The 21638-nt window shown below is 46.7% G+C and overlaps 3 protein-coding genes and 1 long non-coding RNA gene across 6 annotated transcripts; 2 read left to right on the top strand and 2 right to left on the bottom strand.

The window, feature by feature from the left end:
* The first annotated feature begins 1287 nt into the window (after positions 1–1287).
* On the top strand, positions 1288–8823 carry LOC112589465 (uncharacterized). 3 transcript variants are annotated; one of them, XR_003113567.1, is made up of 3 exons: positions 1288–1349; positions 2487–2648; positions 7738–8823. It is a non-coding gene; the product is annotated as an uncharacterized LOC112589465 (long non-coding RNA). The 3 variants fall into 3 exon arrangements; XR_003113566.1 differs by lacking the exon at positions 1288–1349 and adding an exon at positions 1627–1964; XR_003113568.1 differs by lacking the exons at positions 1288–1349; positions 7738–8823 and adding exons at positions 1627–1964; positions 5723–5880.
* Positions 8824–9642: 819 nt separating this feature from the next.
* On the bottom strand, positions 9643–11957 carry Creld (Cysteine rich with EGF like domains). The gene is made up of 4 exons (XM_011137441.3): positions 11503–11957; positions 10728–11382; positions 10546–10641; positions 9643–10467 (listed from the first exon to the last, which is right to left on the bottom strand). Exons 1-4 carry the CDS (start codon positions 11665–11667, stop codon positions 10247–10249), a joined length of 1137 nt encoding a protein of 378 aa, XP_011135743.1. The 5' UTR covers positions 11668–11957; the 3' UTR covers positions 9643–10246.
* Positions 11958–12302: 345 nt separating this feature from the next.
* alphaCOP (coatomer subunit alpha) lies at positions 12303–21442 on the top strand. The gene is made up of 6 exons (XM_011137443.3): positions 12303–12515; positions 16672–17087; positions 17342–18150; positions 18362–19309; positions 19408–20568; positions 20716–21442. Exons 1-6 carry the CDS (start codon positions 12436–12438, stop codon positions 20941–20943), a joined length of 3642 nt encoding a protein of 1213 aa, XP_011135745.1. The 5' UTR covers positions 12303–12435; the 3' UTR covers positions 20944–21442.
* LOC105181007 (uncharacterized) lies at positions 13333–14989 on the bottom strand. The gene is made up of 2 exons (XM_011137442.3): positions 14913–14989; positions 13333–14709 (listed from the first exon to the last, which is right to left on the bottom strand). The coding sequence occupies exons 1-2, from the start codon at positions 14943–14945 to the stop codon at positions 13414–13416; spliced, it is 1329 nt and encodes a 442-aa protein (XP_011135744.1). The 5' UTR covers positions 14946–14989; the 3' UTR covers positions 13333–13413.
* Positions 21443–21638: the final 196 nt, after the last annotated feature.

Raw genomic sequence — 21638 nt, 5'->3', positions numbered from 1 at the left:
TTTCCACCCCGTTCCCATCCCCCGCCGCTCACCTGCTTGCACCTTCGACAACCGCAATTTTACGACCGACCCAATTTTTTTTCCACCGCTGTTCTCCGCTCGCGCTCCGAGCCGCAGCATCATTCTTGCTTGCGACGCGACGCGCTAGCGAAGAGCAAACATTAGGCCGCGTGATTATAAAGGAAAATCACCGGCGGAAGGACGATCGCGTTTTATGACTTTTCACGGCCGATTTCTGTCCCGGAACACAGCGCTGCGCAAAAGAAGAGATTCTGTATTAGCCGGACTGTTAACGTCGCGCATTCCGCCGTTGCTCTCGTCGCGTATGCAAATAACGCGGAGTGATTATCGCGCGGAGTGATGGGAAGGATCAGTGGAAAGAAACACAGCGGCGCTAATTCTCGCCAAGTCCTTCCTTTCTTCCTTCCTTCCTTCCTTCCTTCCTTCCTTCCTTCCTTCCCCCTTGGCCGCGTCAACTACGCGACTTAAGCAGCGCGTCGAAACTTCATTTGATCCTCGACACTAGCAAATCCGATCGTTCTCGCGAGCGTTTCGCAGGAAAAGGACTCTCGTCCCGCAGGCACGTCCTTCCGCTGGCCGGGTTTTGACAGAAAGGTTTGCGCAGTCACGCTCCCATTTTCTCCCTACCCCCTCCTCCCCCCTCCCTCGTCGAATGGCCGGGGCTAACGTGGCTCTAATTAAAGAAAAGGGGAATATCGCGCTGCCTTTTTGTCCCTCTTTCCTTCTCCTTTTTCTCCTTTTTGCCAGCGCCCGCGTCAGCGAAGCGGATCAAAGCAGGAAATTACGTTTATTACGCGGAGGCGTAATAAAAATGGCGCGTATTGCTCGCGCTCAGGCAAGCGGATCTTTCATCGCTTCTTCGAATCGCGCTCCGGCCGCGCGAATCGCACTTGTGTACGCGGCTCTGAGCAACGGACCTATTGATCCATATCCTGCGCAATTTGTGTGTTACAAAGTGAAGAAAGTGCGGCGGGCTGACCGACAACATGGTGGATTAGTCAGCCGTCCGCGTTATTGAGAAAAGCGCCACGTCGGTGGGCCCACATTCCGCGGCGGCATATAATCGTCTGTAATAAGTTTAGATCGACCGCGGGGCACGGTTTAACGCGTTTTATGCGGCTTCACGGAAGAATAGAGGCGGAGGAAGAGATAGAGAGGCCGCGGGGAAAAAGCGGCCGAGCTCGCGCTCTCGCGAGCCAGTTACACGAGTATTTCCGCTCGAGCGTCGAGAGTCGCATCTCTCGCTCTCTCTCTCTCTCTCTCTTTCTCTCTCCCTCTCTCTCGGAGGTTCTCTCCGAGCCGCCCGTCAGACTAATTATTACATCGTGGTAACAATTACAGATTGTTCGTCACTCGCAACCGAGCCGAGCGCGTACGCCGACGAAACGCGCGTGCGAGTCCGTGTGTCCCGCAACGAGCACGGTTTTTTACGAGCCAGTTATTGAAGTCAACGCGAGTAATTTACGCGGCATTGTGTTAGAATCGTCGCTCGTCTCTGTGTCGGCGGGCCAACCAAAGAATCCGCTTGCACTCGGAAGATTTATTGGAACATCCCGAATCGTGAATCGGGAAAATCCGTGGAAATCACCGTGGCGGTTGGCAGGTTAAGCGACTTCGAGTTGTCGAGCGAGTCACCTCGCTCGGCTTCGTCCTTCTCGTCGGAAATCAATATGACTTACCTAGTCTAAAAATGACCTACGTAAAACGACGCTTTTTCAGCGTCGCTACGATACGCGCACTCACCGTTTCGCGTTGAAGGAATAACCCGCGACGTCCGGTCGTCCAACGATGAATCCCCGCAGAGTCTCCTCAGCAACCAACACTGCAGCCTCAGTTTGAGAGCCGTTCTCTCGCGTCGCGACCGCACTTCACTCACTTCACTCACTGCACTGCACTCGCCATGGCGGTGATTTTAGCGGCGTTTAAGTGATCTTTAACGAAAAGTACGAATTCCGGCGTCTCGAGAATATGCGCGGCTCACGAATCGCGTGTAAACGACGGTGAGACGAAGATCAATGCGTTTCAGAGAAAGAAAAAAAATATCCCATCTCATGGATTGTTATAATTCTTCGTTTCGCGAGGGAATTCTGAGAAAACTGCAAAATTAAGTGACGCGCGAGGAAGAAGCGATCGCTCGATTGGTTTGAAGCGACGACTTTTAGTGAACGAAGACACGCGCGCCAGAATCAAGTAAATCGCATTGATTCCGTAAATTCGATATGAACAACTGATGGAGCGTTCATTTCTGTCGCAAATCGCGGTTTTTGCGACTCACCGAAACATCGCAAACTCAGAGAGCCAACCGCGTTCTGCCGCCGCAAATATCTGGAGCAGGAAAATATAATTCCGCCGTTTAGATATGACAGTTTACGGCTTGACGAGAGAAATGCGCGCGGATACGACGAGCGTCTCAACTTCGCGATCGTTACGGCTCGACGATTCTTATCTCGTCGTTTACGTTTCAGCTGCTGAGATCGCCAGGGAAAATGCTTTGAACGGAGGACGACGGGGCGAGTTTGTGAACGTACTTCGAGACCGACCTTGCTCGACCCGAGTCTTACGACATCGTCCGTCGTCCATCGAAAATTGCACCCGCCGTGTCAACTCCAGCGGATCTGAAACAGAAAGTGAGTTTCACGATTAGTTACATCGATACACGTCAGCGTGTTAAAAACGCGGAGACTCGAGACTCGTGCACTGCTCTTTTAATCCAATTAACACGCTCCGTGATACTTCTCGAGGTGGAATCTCTCTCTCTCTCTCTCTCTCTCTCTCTCTCTCTCTCTCTCTCTCTCTCTCTCTCTCTCTCTCTCTCTCGAGAAAAATGAGAAGCGACGGATTGTCGCTCGAAGCGACAGCGAAGACGCCGTTGCTCGTAATCGCAAGACCGAATGTTTCGCTCGAATGCGGTATAGAGGTGTAATTTTTCTTCGAAGTCTTCGTATTCGAAGCTTCGAAGAAAGGAAGCTTCGATAGGAAATATTCGACGATCGAAGTTTCGAAGCTTCGAACCTTCGAAGTTTCTACGAACTTCGAAATTTCGAGAATTGTACATTGCCTGATTTTTTATACTTTTATTTATTACTTATCCGCGAAATGTAGAATATATGACTGAGACGCTCTCTAGCATGCAATATATGCGCGTAGAAACAAAGAACATATCGAAGCTTCGCAGAATGAATATCTTCGAAGATTAGTCTTCGAAGCTTTGAAGCTTACAAATTTCGGAGTTTCGAAGCTGCCGAAGAGTAACAGCCCCAGTACGGTATAAGAGAACGAACATAATTTCTTTCTTTTTAATTTTCTATACAAGCTGATAGAACTTTCCATTTAAATATTCAGAGCACGTTCGCCGGAAAGAACTTTGCGACTGGCGACGCGTACGCTTTTTGCGACGCGCTACGCGGCCATTGTGCCCTATTGTGCAACTAGCCGGATCTGATCCACATTTTTTTCTCATCCCCCACAACGGCCGGGCGTTGTAGACGGTGACGGAGATCCCGCTAAAAAATCTACGCTTTAACGCGGCACAGGCGCGACGCGACAGTGGCGGGGAAAAAGGAACGCCGATGCACTCGTGGAAAATGGAACACAATGCCTGCAAGCTGATACCGACGAGCGCGGGGATTGACCTAATAGCCAATGGAGTTTTCTATAGACCGCCGACACCCCCTCTGCTCCTCCGTGAGCGATTGGCTCAATTAAAAAGGCCCGTGAAAAATCTGACACTTCTGTCGCGTTAGCGTTAGCGTCTGCACGCTGCTGGGAGAACGCGCTCGAACATTCGACGTTATTTCGCCCCGTTCGAAAACACCGCTTTCGCAAACCGAGCGACAGGAGAAAATCTCGCGGCGCGGAAGAATCTGTCGTGTCGACAAATCTTCATGGTACCTTACGAAGATATGTGTCCTCCTCGCGTCAGAAGCGAGACGGGAACTCTGTCGAGATTTGCATTTAATTGGAACATAAATCCCCACGTGTATAGATTATAAATGGATCGTGAGACGCGGGAGAAAATATCGTACAAATTGGCTGGTCAATGCGGAAATCTACTTTTGGACTTTCCAGAGAATCGAGCGACGCGGGAGAATTATCAACGCTCGTCTACCTAATTAACCGGCGAACGAACCAATCGCTCAAGACGACATAAGGATACCGGGCGAGGTGACGCTAACGCGGATTCGCCGTGGAGCCTTTATTTCCACCTTTTCGTAAACTCACGCTCGCGCAATTTCGAGGGACCGGTGCCCGCAGCCTGAATGGGGGGATGACACGGTTAGGGGTAGCGGGCTACCCCTAAAAATCCAACTAACCCTCTGCCGTCGCAGCCGTGTTCTCGCGCGCGCGCGCGCTACCCGCTGTTTTATATTTCGCTTTTTTTCCCTCACTGTTGAACCTAACGCGCAGCTCCTCTCTCTCTCTCTCTCTCTCTCTCTCTTTTTTTGTACCATCGTCGACACATGTGCGCGACCGACTTTGCTGATCAGGGTAATGAGTCGAGCAAAAATTGCCACTACAAAACGCGCGCCGGCGTGACTCGTGAATTGCGGCCGGCTCGTGAATTCGGCTTCTCACACGTGCAGGGCAGGGGGGGAACGGATAAAAAAGGGGGAGAATCTGTTTTGTCTCTCGTTCTCTCTTTTTTCACCTCCAGCGAGGTGAACCGGCGGACGAGCTTGCCGAATGTTTGGACGCGCACATGCCGATAATCGATCTCATCCCCGGACGGCAAGGGGAAAGATTGTGCATCGCGACGTTCCCGTTGCATATCTTTATTGAAAATAACTCGATACGCGCGCGTCTGAAGTCTTCTCTCAAAGGTATCTTTCCGAAGCAAGCACTTGGAAAGATGAGTACTTGGAATCGACTGATAAGAAATATTATATATATTCAGTGAGCTCGTTATTAGAGAGAGAGAGAGACAGAGAGAGAGAGAGAGAGAGAGAGAGAGAGAGAGAGCTCGTTGAACGTTTTACAAGAATAACAGTGCATTGACATAATTGCTTTACATTCCTCCTCGCCTCAACGTTAAAACTACCGACGATCAACGACCTATTTCTATCAAAGCGTTTAAAATCAAAGCTGAAGAAATAGCTTTCGTTCACAAAGAGGAAAGAGAGACTTCTCTTCATCTTAGTTTCGCTCGACGTCGGAAAATGTGAAACGTCGTGAAAAATCTGGAGTAATTTTCACAGCGAATTACAGAGAACCGTCGCTTGGATCCTGCCCTGCTAGCGTCGCTGTAAACTACTAGCTTGCTAGCTTTGCTCTACAAGCGGTAACGAGCCGCTGCGCGTACTCGTTACTCGTACAACGTTACTCGTAGTTTCGCAAGTACACGTCTCACACTGGAAACAATATTGCTCCAGAGACATATGCGCCTCGGATATTCGCGAGCTATATTCGGGTTGCATCACTCGCACTCACACAAAACCGCTTACCGGCTTACCATGAATCAGCAGCAAGAGCATCGCTCTTGAGCAAGGAGCCGATCTTACTCGACCGCGGGGATCGGCGAAAGATCGCGCTCCTTCTTGCTTCCTCCTCCTCCTCCTCCTCCTCCTCCTCCTCCTCCCGCGGGGAGATCTCGAATTCACGGCGCGGCGTGCACGATCGATTCTTCGCGTCGCGCAACGCTCGAACGAGTTCATCCATCCGGCTCGCCGATGGAACAAATTACTATAGATATTGCCTGCCGCAGATCTCGCCGTCGAAGTCTCGCCTCGTAACTACTCTTCTTGCGCCGTTCGTTTCTTCTTCCCCGCCGAGGATTGCTGCGGCGGCGGCGGCGGTGGCGGCAACGACGACGACGACGACGACGACGACAGTGACGACGACGACGACAACGACGACGACGACGACGACGACGATGACGACGACGACGACCGTCTACCGTTAGGAACCGCAGAAAAGACGGAGCAGCGCGCGAAACGAAACGCGGTTTCATCGGCTTCACGCCTCGTCCGCGCCGGTCGAGCTCTTCTTCGCGGCTCTTCGCCGGCCATTGTCCGGAAGGTCAGTGATGCCCTTCTTCACCGCTCTTTGTCTTTTCCCGACCGGCTGGCGTCGTGAAGACGCTCGATTAGCAAGGTGCATTGCGAGAAAAATCGAAGGACGCCGCGTGTACGACAAAGCCTCGGATTCGACGGCGTTAATTAGAGGAGGCATCGAGGTGTCTCTCTCTCCCTCTTTCTCTCTCTCTCTCTCTCTCTCTCTCTCTCTCTCTCTCTCTCTCTCTTTCTTTCGATGTTCGATTTAACGCTCGTGGGAGGTCCTTTGATAATTCATTCGCGAAAACTAAAGAGAGAGAGAGAGAGAGAGAGAGAGAGAGAGAGAAAAGGAGAGGGATATTCCAGTCGCGGAATATTCCAGCGGTGTCGACTTTCGAGAGCGCGATGCGCCACGCAACCGATTCACGTCCACGTGCACACTCCGCGCGACAATTGTTTAAATAATACGGCGTTGGCGATATGTTAGCTGTGTAAGTCACACCGCGGCGGGATCGGATATAAAATCACGCGCGCGACACGTGGCTTCACCGGTAACATACTGAGGCCCCGACGAGCATCGAGTTCGTCGCCCTGTACATGTGTCCGTGTTTGCCGTGTGCGTATCGTACGACGGTGTGCACGTATACGTGCGCCCGTGTACGATCGGGGTTGGGTTATTATTATTTAAAACAACCCTTCGAGCGATCGCGCAGGGGGTAAAAGCCTCGAATCCAGGGGCTGCAGGCCGGAGAAAGGGGGAAAACTCTAAAAAGTTGGAAGGGTGAACGGTTTCGGGTCCAGGTGCCGGCCGACCGACCGGCCGGCAGCCTCCGGGGGTTAAAAAAGGGGGTACGCGAAAGGGGGTCTCCTCTCTCTCTCTCTCTCTTTCTCTCTCCGTCGCTCACTCTTTCTCCCTCCCTCTCTCTCTCTCTCTCTCTCTCCCTCTCTCTCTCTCTCTCTCTCTCTCTCTTCTTCTCGTTCTTTCTCCGTTCCTCTCGATTTTTTTATTCATCCACCCCGCGGTAAAGGGGAATCCGAGAAAGGGGGGCATGCGAGAGGCTTCGAGGGATTCCGTCCGTTCGAAGGCTGAAAATGCGAGCTGAATCGCCCCGGGAGACGGCGCCGAGTTTTCACGTTCCTCGTATGGTCGAAAGCACAAGCATTACGTTGAACTACGTTAATTTTAGCGCGCCTTTTCCGATTTTCTCTCTTCTCTCCTCGTCTCGTCTCCTCTCCTCTCCTCGACATCGTCGAGTCGCTTCGCGCGAGCGAAGCGTCGATATACGCTCGACGCGCACAGCCCGCAACTGTCTCCGTACTCGGAAGGCAGAGGAGATATCTTGAATAATCCAAAATATCACTGTCAATCTCGATGTCGCGTGTGAGTGCAGCGACATCGTCTGTACCTTCGCCTCTCCCCTGCCCCTCGTGAATCTTTCCCCCTCGTTGCCAAACGCGTTGTCAAACGGATGTGTGTTTCGCATAAGCATTAGCGGTCCGAGCGCGCGGCATCAATAGTGCATCCGCGCGTTGCTCGCGACACATTCGACGTGTCCTCTCGGCGAGACATCCTCCGCTTTTGCGGATAAATTACCTCCGGATACGCGCTCGGAACGTAATTAGAGTGCGAAAACCGCGACGATGGGGCGCGAGGTGCGGCGCGTTGTTCTATCTTCTTATCTCCTGTCTTACAGCCAGGAGATCTCTCTTCTTCCTTTGTTTTCAGATGGAGAATACACATCGATCTCGGCGAACGGTGCAAAAGTTCGAGCGTCAGTCTGCGCGGGACGTGCAGACGAATTGTTGCGATGTGAACAAAGTATCGTAGCCGGGCTCCATTATCGTTGCTACATTATTAATTGCCAGACAGCTGCAACATCTCGCGCACAGCACGGTCATGGACGCATCGCATCGCCTCGCTCGACGCGGCGCGATTAAATTACGTCGGAAAGTCGGAGATGGAAAACCTCCGTCGCGAGCTCGCGAGGTCGTTGCGCTTTCGTGTACAAATTCGTCAAGAGAACACGGATCGATGGAAAATTTAACGATTCGCCGGGCGATGGTCGGGTCGAGCGGTCCGCTTAACTTCGAACGACAACGCCGCCGCTAAACGGAACGTCCGAGGAACAGCCGACCCATTAATGTAATATCAATTATTGTCCATTAATGCGGCGTGAATTATTGATACATTTAATGTGTAATATCCATTTCCAGAGGAGGCGCACTCTCGCGAAGAAAGCCGCGAGTCCTGCGGGCGCTTCATCGCGCCGCATTATTCGCGCGCGCGCGCGATCGGAAACGCGGCACTCTCTCTCCTCTCTCTCTCTCTCTCTCGGTCTCGGAAGACGTCGATCTTGAATAATGTAGCGCGTCACCGTCAGTCTCGGTGTCATCTCGGCGTGTTGCATCCAGGCATCACTTATTCTCGCACACGTAAATCCTCTCCCGCGTCCCTCGGAGCGTCATTAAAATCTCGTTCCGGGCGTACTGAGGCGCCTAGGCGAATGCAACCACGCTCGCGCGTAGGTTGCGTCTGTTCGTTTTCGAACTTCTTAATTAGTGCAATAAGTTGCAGCAAGTATACGTAACAGAGCTTGGCGAAATTTGCACATTTTGCCTGATTTTCAGCTCGCTCCGCCTACCGCTATTCCTCTTGTATCTTCTTCCGCGGCTCACGAACCGCACGAAGCTCAAGTAACGTACGACGCATGAAAAAAGAAAAAGAAACGTGTCAATAGTAGGTAACGTAGAAAGCTATTGAACACAAATTCACACGTCGTATGTTACCGAGCCGGAGGAAGACGTCGGAGAAATAGGAACGAACGGAAAATCAAGCGAAATGTGCAGATCTTGCCAAGCTCTGATATACTATATATAAGTTAAAGCAAGTATAAATTTCTCAACTAGTGCATATAGTGCATGTATTAACTGCAATAAGTTGAAGCAAGTATACTTTCTTTCATTCCAACTTATTGCACTATCTAGTTCGACGATAATTGTTCAGTCAAGAGGAAATTTATTCGGGAATAATAGAGACCGTAGAATTCACCACGTATACACGATAATGAGGAGCAGAGTTTCTTCTATTGTGATAGGAAATAATTAAGTTCTTTTATTTGCGTAATATATTTGCCGCACCGTAGGGAATACTTGCCCCACGTTACGATGCGCTTACACAAATCGACGTTGAGTGTATGTGTATCAAGTACAGAATGTATAATGCCACGCTCTTTGGTGAACGTCAACATAAACTTCCACTTGCAAGAATGTCCGTTTGTTCTTCCGCGTAATTCAATTCCACGGTATCTTGTGCGTAACGACGAGACAAGATGGAACAAGGAAGAATTTACAGCGAGCGTGTGACACACGCGAAGTAGAAGTTTGTGTTTGAAGTTTATCGCTGACAATGTCTCCGCGTTCTTCTCTTCGCATTAAAATCGATGTCTTTTTCTATCTTTTAGTGTTTCTATCAGAAACTATGAGTGTAACATATCCGAGAGAGGGAGAGAGAGAGAGAGAGAGAGGGAGGGAGGGAGGGAGGAGGGGGGAGAGAGAGAGAGAGAGAGAGAGAGAGAGAGAGAGAGAGAGAGAGAGAGAGAGAGAGAGAGAGAGAGAGAGAGAGAGAGAGAGAGAGAGAGAGAGAGAGAGAGAGAGAGAGAGAGAGAGAGAGAGAGGAAGAGAGATCATTTGTCTTTTTCTACAGAGTATAAAAATGTCTAATTATCATGCACACATGTTACACCTTGTAATGCACTTATGTCAAAAATCTGCTATATATATCTTCATATATTCTTGTTACCTTGCACTGAAAAATATATTATTTACAATAATATAAAGAGAGATATATATATATATATATATATACGAGAGATGATATATATCATCGGGCAAATTGGCCAAAATAATATATCGGGCAAAAAGCCGAACGAGGTGACTTTGGCAGACACGAAAAATGCATCTAAATAAACAGATCTCGCGATTTTATAACTGTAAAATAAAAACGAGTAACAGAAACGTACATCGGAAAATTTCTAATTTCAGAATTGTATCGACAGAGAATACAATTCTCTAATAAATAAACTTTTACATTCTTTGCCAATCGCGCAACGACACGTCAGTGAAAGATTAATTCTAACATGATCTATTTTACATATGGATGGTGATTTCTTGTGTCAGTGCAACGCGACATCATAATGACTTCACGAAGAGATATTGCGTTGAAATTGCTTGTCTATTTAAGCTGGTCCTAGAATATCCATATTCGCCGTGGTGTCTTGGACGTTGCTGTTTGCAATCATGTATTCCGAGACGGATATATACACCGCAACCAGCAGACCGATAATACCTGCTGCGTAAACGTTGCGCTGCAAGATGATGCACGTCGCTACGCAGAGACCGAAGTATGTCAGATATCGCGCCAGATTTTCCTGTTTCTTGCGGCCGAGAAGATCCGAATCTGCAAATGATGATGAAATCATGAGTGCGAAGGTTAAGCGGATTGTCTTCTCTTTTGGCCATCTTATTTAATGCTTACTTATACACAAATTGTCCTTCTTATGGTATCCATCAGCACAATCGATGCACATGTCTGGACCATCACCGGTGCAATCACTGCAAGCTCTGTCACAAGCTAGAAAGATATATTTTGAAATTAGACATCTTACGTCTCTAGAAATATGAAGATGTATAAAAAATGTACACAAAGTATACATGTACCCAAGCAAGAATGTCCTCCTTCCTTATTTACACAAAATTGGTTCCGAGAACAGATGTCTCTTTTCAGACACTCGTCAATGTCAAAACAACCTTTGTTCTCTATCATTTGCCATCCATTTGCACATTTTTCGCAATCCTTGGGTCCAGCACCTCTGCAAGGTCCTTCGCATGCTGCATGACATGCGGAACACAACAGAGTCTTTTCATCCTTGTAAGACTCATAATATCCTGATGCACACTCTGAACAGGTGTCTCCAATATATCCACTATCACAAAGGCAACTGCCATTTCCTTTCCTAGTACCAGCTCCTTTGCACTTGCCATTATTATTGCACACTTTGTCTGGATATCCTGGACATGGCTTGCAGCTCGGACCATAATGATCCTTGGGACAACAGCGCTGTGTCTTTTCTATACAAATATAATTGTGTATGTCCGGATAAGTATCTTGGTATTTGAACCACCAGTCCTCTATCAAACCCTCTAGTTCTTCAGCTAAGCTATGGCATTGCGTCTCTTCATGCTCAATATCCTTGCACAGATTCTCCTGTATTTCTACCAATCGTATTTCACTTTTGGCATAGGGACCGAGTTTATCTTCTTCCCAGGCGCTATCTCCACCCTCAAATTTTCCACGACTTGTTTTTTCTAACTCCTATAAAGTAATTTAAATGTTTGCATCGACTAGTATGACGTAAAATTGCTAAATTGTATATTTAGACAACGTAATAAAATTCTATTACTTAAATTTTAATAACTGAAACGTGGTGTTTACCTTTTTGAAACTATTGGTAAATACTTTGCACGCTGCACAGGGCGGAAGTTTTTGATTCTTCAGTTCGTCTTTGCCCGACTTTTCTTTCTCACATTGTACGCTATTTACGCAAATCAATACAATCACAAAGAAATTCAGAATAACAATACTTGTCGGCGTTTGCATTATATTGTTATATCGAAACAGACCGGTTACCGACACGCAACTGTATAGTATACAATATGTATAAAAAATTATAGGAAGCACCTGAGTGTGTATTCTCCTTAAGATCGGAGAATCAAGGGGAACGAACGTTCCTTGAGCGTTTATCGAGTTTACGTTCCGGATTAGATAATAATCACTGAATGATTCCAATTTGAAGCGTCTAACAGGTTATATTGATGTCGAAGGTTAGAAGGACCAGACGACAAAACGTGTACTTTCCCCATTTGCACAATGCGAACCACCGACCAATCAAAACGTACCGCGTGCAAGCAGAACGCGGCCGTGCAGAATCGTTGAATCGATAACAGATTATCAGATCACTAAATTTCTAATATCTCGTTGATGAATAAAAGCTGTTGAACAAAAGTTCAACCTGCTATTTGATCGCGCTATCGAAGGGCAAGAGTTTATCCAATCTGTCGTGGAGCAATGCTATTTGCGAATAAGTATCCGGCTATTTTATCGTTTAGTCGTACTACTTCGATTCTTCATGCAGATGGTGGCGACTCGTAGCGGAGATTTCGGAAGTATAAACTGTGATGTAGTTCACAACGCCCGATAGCTGATCGGGCCTACAAAAACGTATCTACGTGCTTATCATTTGTACTGTAGTTCGTGGAAGTATAGTGACGTGTCTCCCGTCGTGTCAAAAGTTTAAAGAATCCGAAGAGAGTGATGTTTAATTAATTGCGTACGTGCCCGTCTAATATTCTGGTTAAAAGGAAAAATATGTTAACGAAGTTTGAGACGAAATCAGCTCGAGTGAAAGGCCTGTCCTTTCATCCGAAACGTCCCTGGGTGCTTGCAAGGTGAGTGAGAGAGAGAGAGAGAGAGAGAGAGAGAGAGAGAGACACATGTTTTAATTTAACTTACTGACGTTTGTAAAAATTATTGCTAATAAAATATTTCAAATAATTGCAGAACAGGTGTTCCATTTCAAACAATGGCTATATTAAAACATTATGCGATTGAACACTCAATCAAGGTTATTTATTGACATAACCTATATTCAATGTCATTTTAGACATTAAGTCATCAATAACGTCATAAATAAGGGATTGATTCAGGAAATTAGGAATTATCTTGGTAAATTTTTATATTACCAAAGTCATCCCTGATGAGCTTAATCTTGGCATATGTTATTAAGATCTCATTCCTGAGTAACATTCAAAAGATTTTATATTTTGCTCGTTGTTTACCAAAAAATTACTAACAAAAGAAATTAGTTGAAAGACTCAAGCTTGAGGAGTCATTCTTTAGATTATTTATACATATAAGATTTGTATATGCAAATTAAACGAGCTAATAAATAGAACATATACTTCTGACACTATGTGCCTCTAAATGTATAATGTTCTAAATGAAATTTCTTCTGTTAATAACTTTTTAATAAATAATGAATGATGATTACAACCTTTTGAATGTTACTCAGGGATAATACCTTAATAACTTATCTCAAGGTCAAACTTATCGGAAGTAGCTTTTGTAACATAAACATTTATAATTATTTTTATTATATTCTTCATTTGTATTTATTATTATATCTAAAAACTGATTTGTAAATTTTGCACAGTAAACATATCGAAACATTTATTTTGATATAATTCAGAAGTACTTACAATATTGTGTAGTAAACAGTTTTGTTGCATCATTTTACAAATCCTATCATCATTAATGATAACATAAAACAAAGCACAGTGTCTGAATTTATGCTTTGGTTGTAGACAAGGTTTCAGCACTTGGTTCCTTCGTTGAAGTATTCATTTCTGCATTCGCAAATTCAGTACTACTTACTGCATTTTTCATAACATGATCACCACATCTCCTAGATTTTACTGTAGATTTTATGGACTCGGTCATTATTTCTTCACTGACTGCTTTATGTGTAGTCGTAGGTTCAACTGTGCTCAAAGCAGGTTCGTTGAGAGGTGCTTCTTTAACTTTATTTGCCATTGGTTCAAGATTGGTTCTTGATTCTATCATATCGGATTCTACAGAGCTAGCAGATTGGATCGCGTTTGTCTTTATGCTGTCAGTGAAATTTACTTTCGCTGACGTTGCTTCTTCATTAACTGCTTTAGGTGTAGTCATAGGTTCAACTGTGCTCGAAGCAGGTTCGCTGGGAGATGCTTCTTTAACTTTATTTGCCATTGGCTCAAGATTGGTTCTTGGTTCTATCATGTCGGATTCTACAGAACTAGCAGATTGGATCACGCTTGTCTTTGTGCTGTCAGTAAAATTTGCTTTCACTGACATCGTTATATCCTTAACAGCTGCTAATGACACGTGGCTGAAATCGTTAACAGGAACTTGATTGACTGTGATGGGAGCTTGATAAAATAGTGGCGCAGAGGGATTGTAAAGAGGAAAATCATGCAAAGGAAATTGTAAATGAGCATAGGGATTATTGGGATAATATTGGCTCTGTATCACGTTCGATGATACATGATGATATCTGGGGAACACCGTTGGAAATTGCAGATTTAAAAAATTTGCTCGAAATGCTGGATAAGGCACATGCACAAAAGGAAGTTCCTGCGGAGATATTCGATGTTCAAGAGAACTGTCCATTTCTGGATTTTTCGATAGCTTCTTCTCCTGGTCGGAAGCGTCGTTCAAGACGAAATCTTCTTGCTTGGTTATGCTTGGCTCAATTTCGGGTTTGGATTGTTGCTCCACAGACGCTGGACTCTCCTGAATATTATCTCGAGTACCGTCCGACATGTCTCCTTGCGTGTATTTTTTTGGCATCTTCATCGTATCATCGGCCTCATATATCAAGCCCATTGCCTCCTTGAGTTTGCTCATGGAATTCGCACCGGTTGCAAAGACAACGTTACTTCCGCCGCCATTGAGATCTTGAGTCGCGTAGGAATATCCGCTGAAATCAGGATCAGATTCGGACGCTGTGTAGATTAATCTCGTAGCGGCGGGAAACGCCAGATGAATGTCCTCGTAGGGAAGAGAAATCGTTCTCGCTAGTGACAATATCCCCAGAAAGAACTGAGAAAATAAAGGAAGAATACATTTTTTTACTTTCAGTTATTTCTCAATATTATCGTCGCACTTCTTGCGGCAAATTGTAAAGACAAAGACCGACTTCAGAATTGCCAAGTAGTATCGTAAGAAATTCAGATCGGTGGTTCTCGCGGATGCTGTTTAGGGAAGAGAAGTGAATTATCCAAATGCAAATGCACAGCACTTACAACAGCGATGATGGAACAATGGTGAGCTGCCATTGTCGAAAGTGGTGCGAGCTTAATGACATTAAGGAGCGAACTACCAGGATGCGTAATGATGTGATCTCTATATACACAGCGTCCGACGTGCACTTGACGCCCCCACCACACCCGCGCGTACACCTCTGCTTCTGATGACCTGATTCGAGTCGAGATATCCTGAGGGGATATGCCCCGCAATTGTCGTCGTTCGATTCGTCGAAATTATTTGGTGCTAAGATCGACTTTCGGATACTTTTGTGGAGTACGTTGATGGACGCGCGACATATACATTCTCCGCGAGCAAGGACAAATTGTTCACTTCAAGAGAATAACAATTCATCATTTTTCTCATGCGTATTAATGCGGAGTCTTTATTTTACATTACAACTGCTACGTCACAGAGTCACGTGTAGATTTTGTATTTTAATACGGTTCTGTTCTTTAACCCTCCATTGCCCTCGTTTAAAAAAACGAATTTTAGTTTTCTCGTATTAAAAAAATTGTATTAACATAATTCAGAAAATAACTATACAGATATAATCTAAATGGTTATAAGTAAAAAGTCAGAAAGTTTCAGAGTCAACTTTTATGCCACATCTAAGTAATTAAAAAAAAAAAAAGAAATGTAAACTGAGCGTTTGCCTCATACGAGGGCAATGGAGGGTTAATACTACTACATAATGTTGTCCTTGCACGATCCAAAATGGCAAATTCAATCGTCGTTCTGCTGAAGGCGACATAATGTCATTTCGCGACTTATTTGTTATATTTATGACAATATCAATTACGGTAGCATACAATGTAGGCAATACTGATATTACTACTATAAATTTGTTGTTAGACAGGAAAACTTGGTAATCGTGTTCGAAGTGTACTGTTTCCAAACACGTAGGAGCGTATTCGACATTCGTGCATATATTAAAATGATTATCTCGATAGAAGGTCGAGCCGAGGCGACCGAAGCAGCGAGCTGTGCACTTCTTACATATTTCGATTAAGTAATGGCGGTACCACGCCTATTTTGCAAGATAATAGCAGCCCAGATATATTCTTGGACGTACCGGGCGATCGAGCGCGATTCGCGGAAATCCGTCGAGTTACACGGAAATAATGGGGAGGCGAAACGGGAGAAACAATTTAAACCTGTTTGGAGATACAATGGGAATTCTCGCGTCATCGTTTTCACGCCGCATGATACATTCTCGAGCCCAGCATCTTTTTTCCCCGTTCAGTCGCAATATCGGGACACCCTGTATAGAGGCGTAGGCCCGAAATCCAGTTTGCGAATGACCTCTATATTTCAGCCTCATTTTGTAATCGTGCAGCCAGACGAAAAAAATCGTATAAACCGCCGGTTTTCGCAATCCAGGACACTCATAAAATTCCTGATATAGCTCGTGGCGATCGAAGTGGATAATACTTATAGCGTGCGAACCAATAAAGCGGTTTCACCATTGCCGCACCCTCGCGAGATGAAGCGCAATTGCACTCTGCAAATACAGAAAAAAAAATCACGGGAATCAAGTAACGATAACGAAGCGAAAAATTTAATCAACGTGCGAAATTGAACATTTTTAGATTTTTTTAGAAAATTGCAGATAAAATTCTGCCTAGTAAACGAACCTTCATTTTTTTCTCTCCAAGCGGATTTTTATATCGTAAAATATAACATTCCATTTACGTGTCTCTTTCAAGCGAAAGAAATGATCACGTTACCGGTGTCTTACGTTGATGCAAATTGCAGCCTGCACAATGGCGTTATTCAGTTGTGGGATTACCGCATGTGCACTCTGCTCGACAAATTCGACGAGCACGACGGGCCCGTCCGAGGCATATGCTTCCACAATCAGCAGCCGCTGTTTGTCTCCGGCGGTGATGATTACAAGATCAAGGTCTGGAACTACAAGCAACGGAGATGCATCTTCACGCTGCTGGGTCACCTGGACTACATCAGGACCACGATGTTTCATCAGGAGTACCCCTGGATCCTCAGCGCGTCGGACGATCAGACTATACGGATCTGGAACTGGCAGAGCCGCACCTGCATCTGCGTGCTGACCGGGCACAATCATTATGTAATGTGCGCCCAATTCCATCCGACGGAGGATATCATCGTGTCCGCTTCGTTGGACCAGACTGTCCGCGTGTGGGACATCTCTGGTTCGTGAACGTTGCTTATTATCATCTGTTTTAGAAGAAATTACAGAAAAACGCGCTCATATCGTGACAGACAGAAAGAAACACATCGGTAACGCATATATTTCTCTTTATGTGAAATTAAGTCAGACTTGCACCGCGACGATGTATCGTTAAAAAAACCCAGATATGGCGCGACGGCTTTTACGAGCAGCGTGCAATTACCTGAGGGTGAGAGAGGGGAGGCGATGATTGCCCTTTAACAATCGGCATTGCAGGATTGCGCAAGAAGAACGTGGCGCCCGGGCCGGGAGGTCTCGAGGACCACCTGAAGAACCCTGGAGCGACTGACTTATTTGGTCAGGCGGATGCGGTGGTGAAGTACGTGCTGGAAGGTCACGACAGAGGCGTCAACTGGGCATGCTTCCACGGTTCGTTGCCACTGATCGTATCCGGGGCCGACGATCGGCAGATCAAGATGTGGCGTATGAATGACGCCAAAGCCTGGGAGGTGGACACGTGCCGCGGCCACTACAACAACGTGTCGTGCGTGCTGTTCCACCCTAGACAAGACCTCATACTCTCCAACTCGGAAGACAAAAGCATCCGCGTCTGGGACATGACGAAGCGCACGTGTCTGCATACTTTCAGGCGGGAGCACGAGAGATTCTGGGTGCTGGCCGCCCACCCGACCCTGAACCTCTTCGCCGCCGGCCACGACTCCGGTATGATCATCTTCAAGCTCGAGAGGGAGCGTCCCGCGTACGCGGTCTACGGAAACTTGCTGTATTACGTGAAGGATCGTTTCCTGCGCAAGTTGGACTTCACCACGTCGAAGGACACCTCGGTCATGCAGATTCGGGGCGGCGGGAAAACACCGCCCTACAGTATGTCGTACAATCAGGCGGAGAACAGCGTCTTGGTGTGCACGAGGTCGCCCTCGAGCATCGAGAACAGCACGTACGACTTGTACATGATACCGCGCGAGGGTGACTCCAGCACAGACGCCGACACCAAACGGGCGTCCGGTGTCACGGCCATCTGGGTCGCCAGGAATCGATTCGCTGTTTTGGATAGGGCATATTCGGTGAGTCGAAGTGTCTCACAACGTTGAAGTGAGTGTACACACAAGTCGAAATCATTAAATTACTAAAGATGTGACGAATCAACGAAGATATATCATCTTCTTTCATCTCAAAACAGCTTAGGTGAACCAATCGGTCACACACAATTGCTCATACGTTTCTTTCACTCGTTGGAAACTACACGAATGTTCACGATTGCCTGTCTCTTTCCAGCTGGTCATCAAGAACCTGAAGAACGAGGTCACGAAGAAGGTGCAGATTCCCAACTGCGACGAGATATTTTACGCTGGCACTGGCATGCTGCTTCTACGCGATCCGGAGCAGGTAACGCTGTTCGACGTGCAGCAGAAGAGAACGCTAGCGGAGGTGAAGATATCCAAGTGCCGGTACGTCGTGTGGTCCAGCGACATGTCTCACGTGGCGCTGCTGGCCAAGCACTGCGTCAACATCTGCAATCGCCGACTGGAGTTCCTCTGTTCCGTGCACGAGAACACCAGAGTGAAGTCCGGCGCTTGGGACGATTCCGGCGTGTTCATCTACACGACCAGCAATCACATCAAGTACGCGATCAACAATGGCGATCATGGCATCATCCGCACGTTGGACCTGCCGATATACGTGACGAGAGTCAAAGGCAACCAGGTTTACTGCCTGGACCGGGAGTGTAGGCCGAGGATTCTGCGGATAGACCCGACGGAGTACAAGTTCAAGCTCGCGCTGATCAATAGGAAGTACGAGGAGGTCTTGCACATGGTGCGCACGGCGAATCTCGTTGGCCAATCTATCATAGCGTACTTACAGCAGAAGGGATACCCGGAAGTGGCGCTTCACTTTGTGAAGGACGAGAAGACCAGATTCGGGCTCGCGCTCGAGTGCGGGAACATTGAGGTGGCACTGGAAGCAGCGAGATCGCTGGATCAGAAATCGTGCTGGGAGAGCCTGGCTCAAGCGGCTTTGCTGCAAGGCAACCACCAGGTCGTGGAGATGTGCTACCAGAGAACCAAGAACTTTGAGAAACTCTCTTTCCTCTACCTTATAACCGGCAATCTGGAGAAGCTGCGCAAAATGATCAAAATTGCGGAGATCCGCAAAGACGTATCCGGACAGTATCAAGGTAGCCTGCTGCTCGGCGACATTTACGAACGGGCTAAGATTCTGCGGGTATGTCGGTCTCCATTGGTTGCAATAATTATATTTTTTTTACTCGACACTCATACGTCCAGATAAGTAGTATTCATATTTCGAATTTTATCATCTAGAATTCTGGACAAGCGTCGTTGGCGTACGTTACCGAGAAGATCCACGGGATATCTAACGAAGACGACGACGCCCAGTACCAGTCGATGAGCGAAGAGCTGTCCTCGCTCGAGAACGGCGCTATATATCTGCGTCCACCGGTGCCCATCCAGCAGGCCGAGAACAACTGGCCGCTGCTGACCGTCTCCAAAGGCTTCTTCGAGGGCGCAATGATGTCTCGCGGCAAGAGTCAAGTGGCCGCCGCTTTGGCTCCGGAAGACGACGGCGGGGCGACAACCGACGGGTGGGGCAATGACGAAGAGCTCGGGATCGACGAAGAGGGCGAGGAAGGCGTTGACGCGGAGATCGCGGCCGAGGGCGAAGAGAGCGCTGGTTGGGACGTCGAGGATGTTGATCTTCCGCCGGAGCTGGAGGCCACGACAACCGCCAACGAGGATGGTTATTATTCTCCTCCTACTAAAGGCGTACCACCGACGCAGCATTGGATCAACAACTCTCAATTGGTGGTCGATCACGTATTGGCCGGCTCGTTCGAGTCCGCCTTCAGATTACTGAACAATCAGGTTGGCGTGGTGGAGTTCGGGCCGTATCAGTCGCTTTTCCTGAACACGTACGCCCGCTCCAGAACGTCCTTCGCTAGCCTGCCGAACATACCGTCGTTGCATGGGTATCCTCAGAGGAATTGGAAAGACGCCACGCCGAAGACGGGCATGCCCGCGGTGGGACTGCATCTCGCCGACCTGGTCCAGCGTCTGCAGGTGTGCTATCAGCTGACAACCGCCGGCAAATTCTCAGAGGCGGTAGACAAGTTACAGGCCATCTTGCTGAGCGTACCGTTGCTCGTCGTCGACACCAGGCAGGACATCGCAGAGGCCCAGCAGCTCATTCAGATCTGTCGCGAGTACATTTTGGGCCTGAAAATGGAAACCGAGCGTAAGAACCTGCCGAAGAACACGCTGAACGATCAGAAGAGGATCTGCGAGATGGCGGCGTACTTTACGCACTGCAATCTGCAACCGGTACATCAGATACTCACTCTGAGAATAGCTGCGAATATATTCTTCAAGTTGAAGAACTACAAGACCGCCGCTTCGTTCGCGAGAAGATTACTCGAGCTCGGACCGAAGCCCGAGCACGCGCAGCAAGTTCGAAAGATTCTACAGGTATTTTCACTTTTCGATATAAGGAACATACATACGACGAATTATTCACATTATATTAATATACTCATAAAGCATTCGATGATTCTCTAAACACGATGCACTTGTGCCCCCGACGAATCTGAAAGATCCGATCTGCTTTTATTTCAGGTCTGCGATAAAAATCCCGTCGACGAGCATCAATTAGCATACGACGAACACAATCCGTTCTCGTTGTGCGCGAGCACGTTCACGCCTATTTATAGAGGAAAGCCGGAAGTCAAGTGTCCTTTATGCGGCGCTAGCTACAACCCACTATTTAAGGACACAGTGTGTAAGATATGCGAGGTTGCTATGATAGGCAAGGAATGCATCGGACTTAGACAGGGCAGGTCTTAGGATAGCCCGAGGCCTTTGGTCACGAAGTTGATTTTAAAACGTTCATGCTGTTTCCCAATCTTTCCCAATACAGAGATAATTAGTATATACAAGTCTTAAAATTCTTATTATATATTTTTAATCACATAATGGCAAATGTGCGCAGATCAAGCAGTCTCACAACTTTGCTACTGTGTTGAACGTGACAGTCTAACATCAAGAGAGATATGAGTTCTATGACACGATATCTTCTACCCTTTATTAAACAAAGCAGATGAGATAGAATAGAGAAAAATACTGCAGAGAGAAACATTCTCTCTATCGACGTTAAACTGTCAATGTTTGGTTTTATTCCAGAGCTGCTTGGTCTGTTGTATACTTTGGATTCAGGCGCAGTCGAATAACGCATTTAGCTAATTAGTTTTTATACATATATCAGTGCAATTTTGACGTCAACAGCACATATGATATAGCAAAAAAAAACAAAAATAGCAGCAAGAAAGGCCCCAATTCCAAAAAATTTTACAATTATTTACAATTATCAAGCAGGTTCCAGAATAATTGAGAAATACTGACATCTTTATTTTGTATCGTTCAATATATATATATATATGTATATATATATATCTAAATGTTATAACGCAGTATTGATTAATTCTATGATTTGTAGTTGTCCCGATTGTCCTGATTGTGGATATATGTACGTATCTACGGCG

This window comes from Harpegnathos saltator, unplaced genomic scaffold (genome assembly GCF_003227715.2).
Source record: "Harpegnathos saltator strain DR-91 unplaced genomic scaffold, Hsal_v8.6 scaffold514, whole genome shotgun sequence".
Taxonomy (NCBI): Eukaryota; Metazoa; Arthropoda; class Insecta; order Hymenoptera; family Formicidae; genus Harpegnathos; species Harpegnathos saltator.
The sequence above is the reverse complement of the archived record's forward strand: the minus strand, read 5'-3'. Positions and strand labels throughout refer to the sequence as shown.

Bases quoted from the DNA above. Each gene is read 5' to 3' on its own strand.
- Creld (XM_011137441.3), bottom strand. From the start codon at position 11,667: ATGCAAACGCCGACAAGTATTGTTATTCTGAATTTCTTTGTGATTGTA. The intron at 11,383-11,502 runs GTAAACACCACG...ATTACTTTATAG, and splicing joins TTACCAATAGTTTCAAAAAG to GAGTTAGAAAAAACAAGTCG. The intron at 10,642-10,727 runs GTACATGTATAC...ATATCTTTCTAG, and splicing joins AGGAGGACATTCTTGCTTGG to CTTGTGACAGAGCTTGCAGT.
- alphaCOP (XM_011137443.3), top strand. From the start codon at position 12,436: ATGTTAACGAAGTTTGAGACGAAATCAGCTCGAGTGAAAGGCCTGTCC. The intron at 17,088-17,341 runs GTTCGTGAACGT...TCGGCATTGCAG, and splicing joins CCGCGTGTGGGACATCTCTG to GATTGCGCAAGAAGAACGTG. The intron at 20,569-20,715 runs GTATTTTCACTT...CTTTTATTTCAG, and splicing joins AAGTTCGAAAGATTCTACAG to GTCTGCGATAAAAATCCCGT.
- LOC105181007 (XM_011137442.3), bottom strand. From the start codon at position 14,945: ATGGCAGCTCACCATTGTTCCATCATCGCTGTT. The intron at 14,710-14,912 runs GTAAGTGCTGTG...TTATTTTCTCAG, and splicing joins ATTGTTCCATCATCGCTGTT to TTCTTTCTGGGGATATTGTC.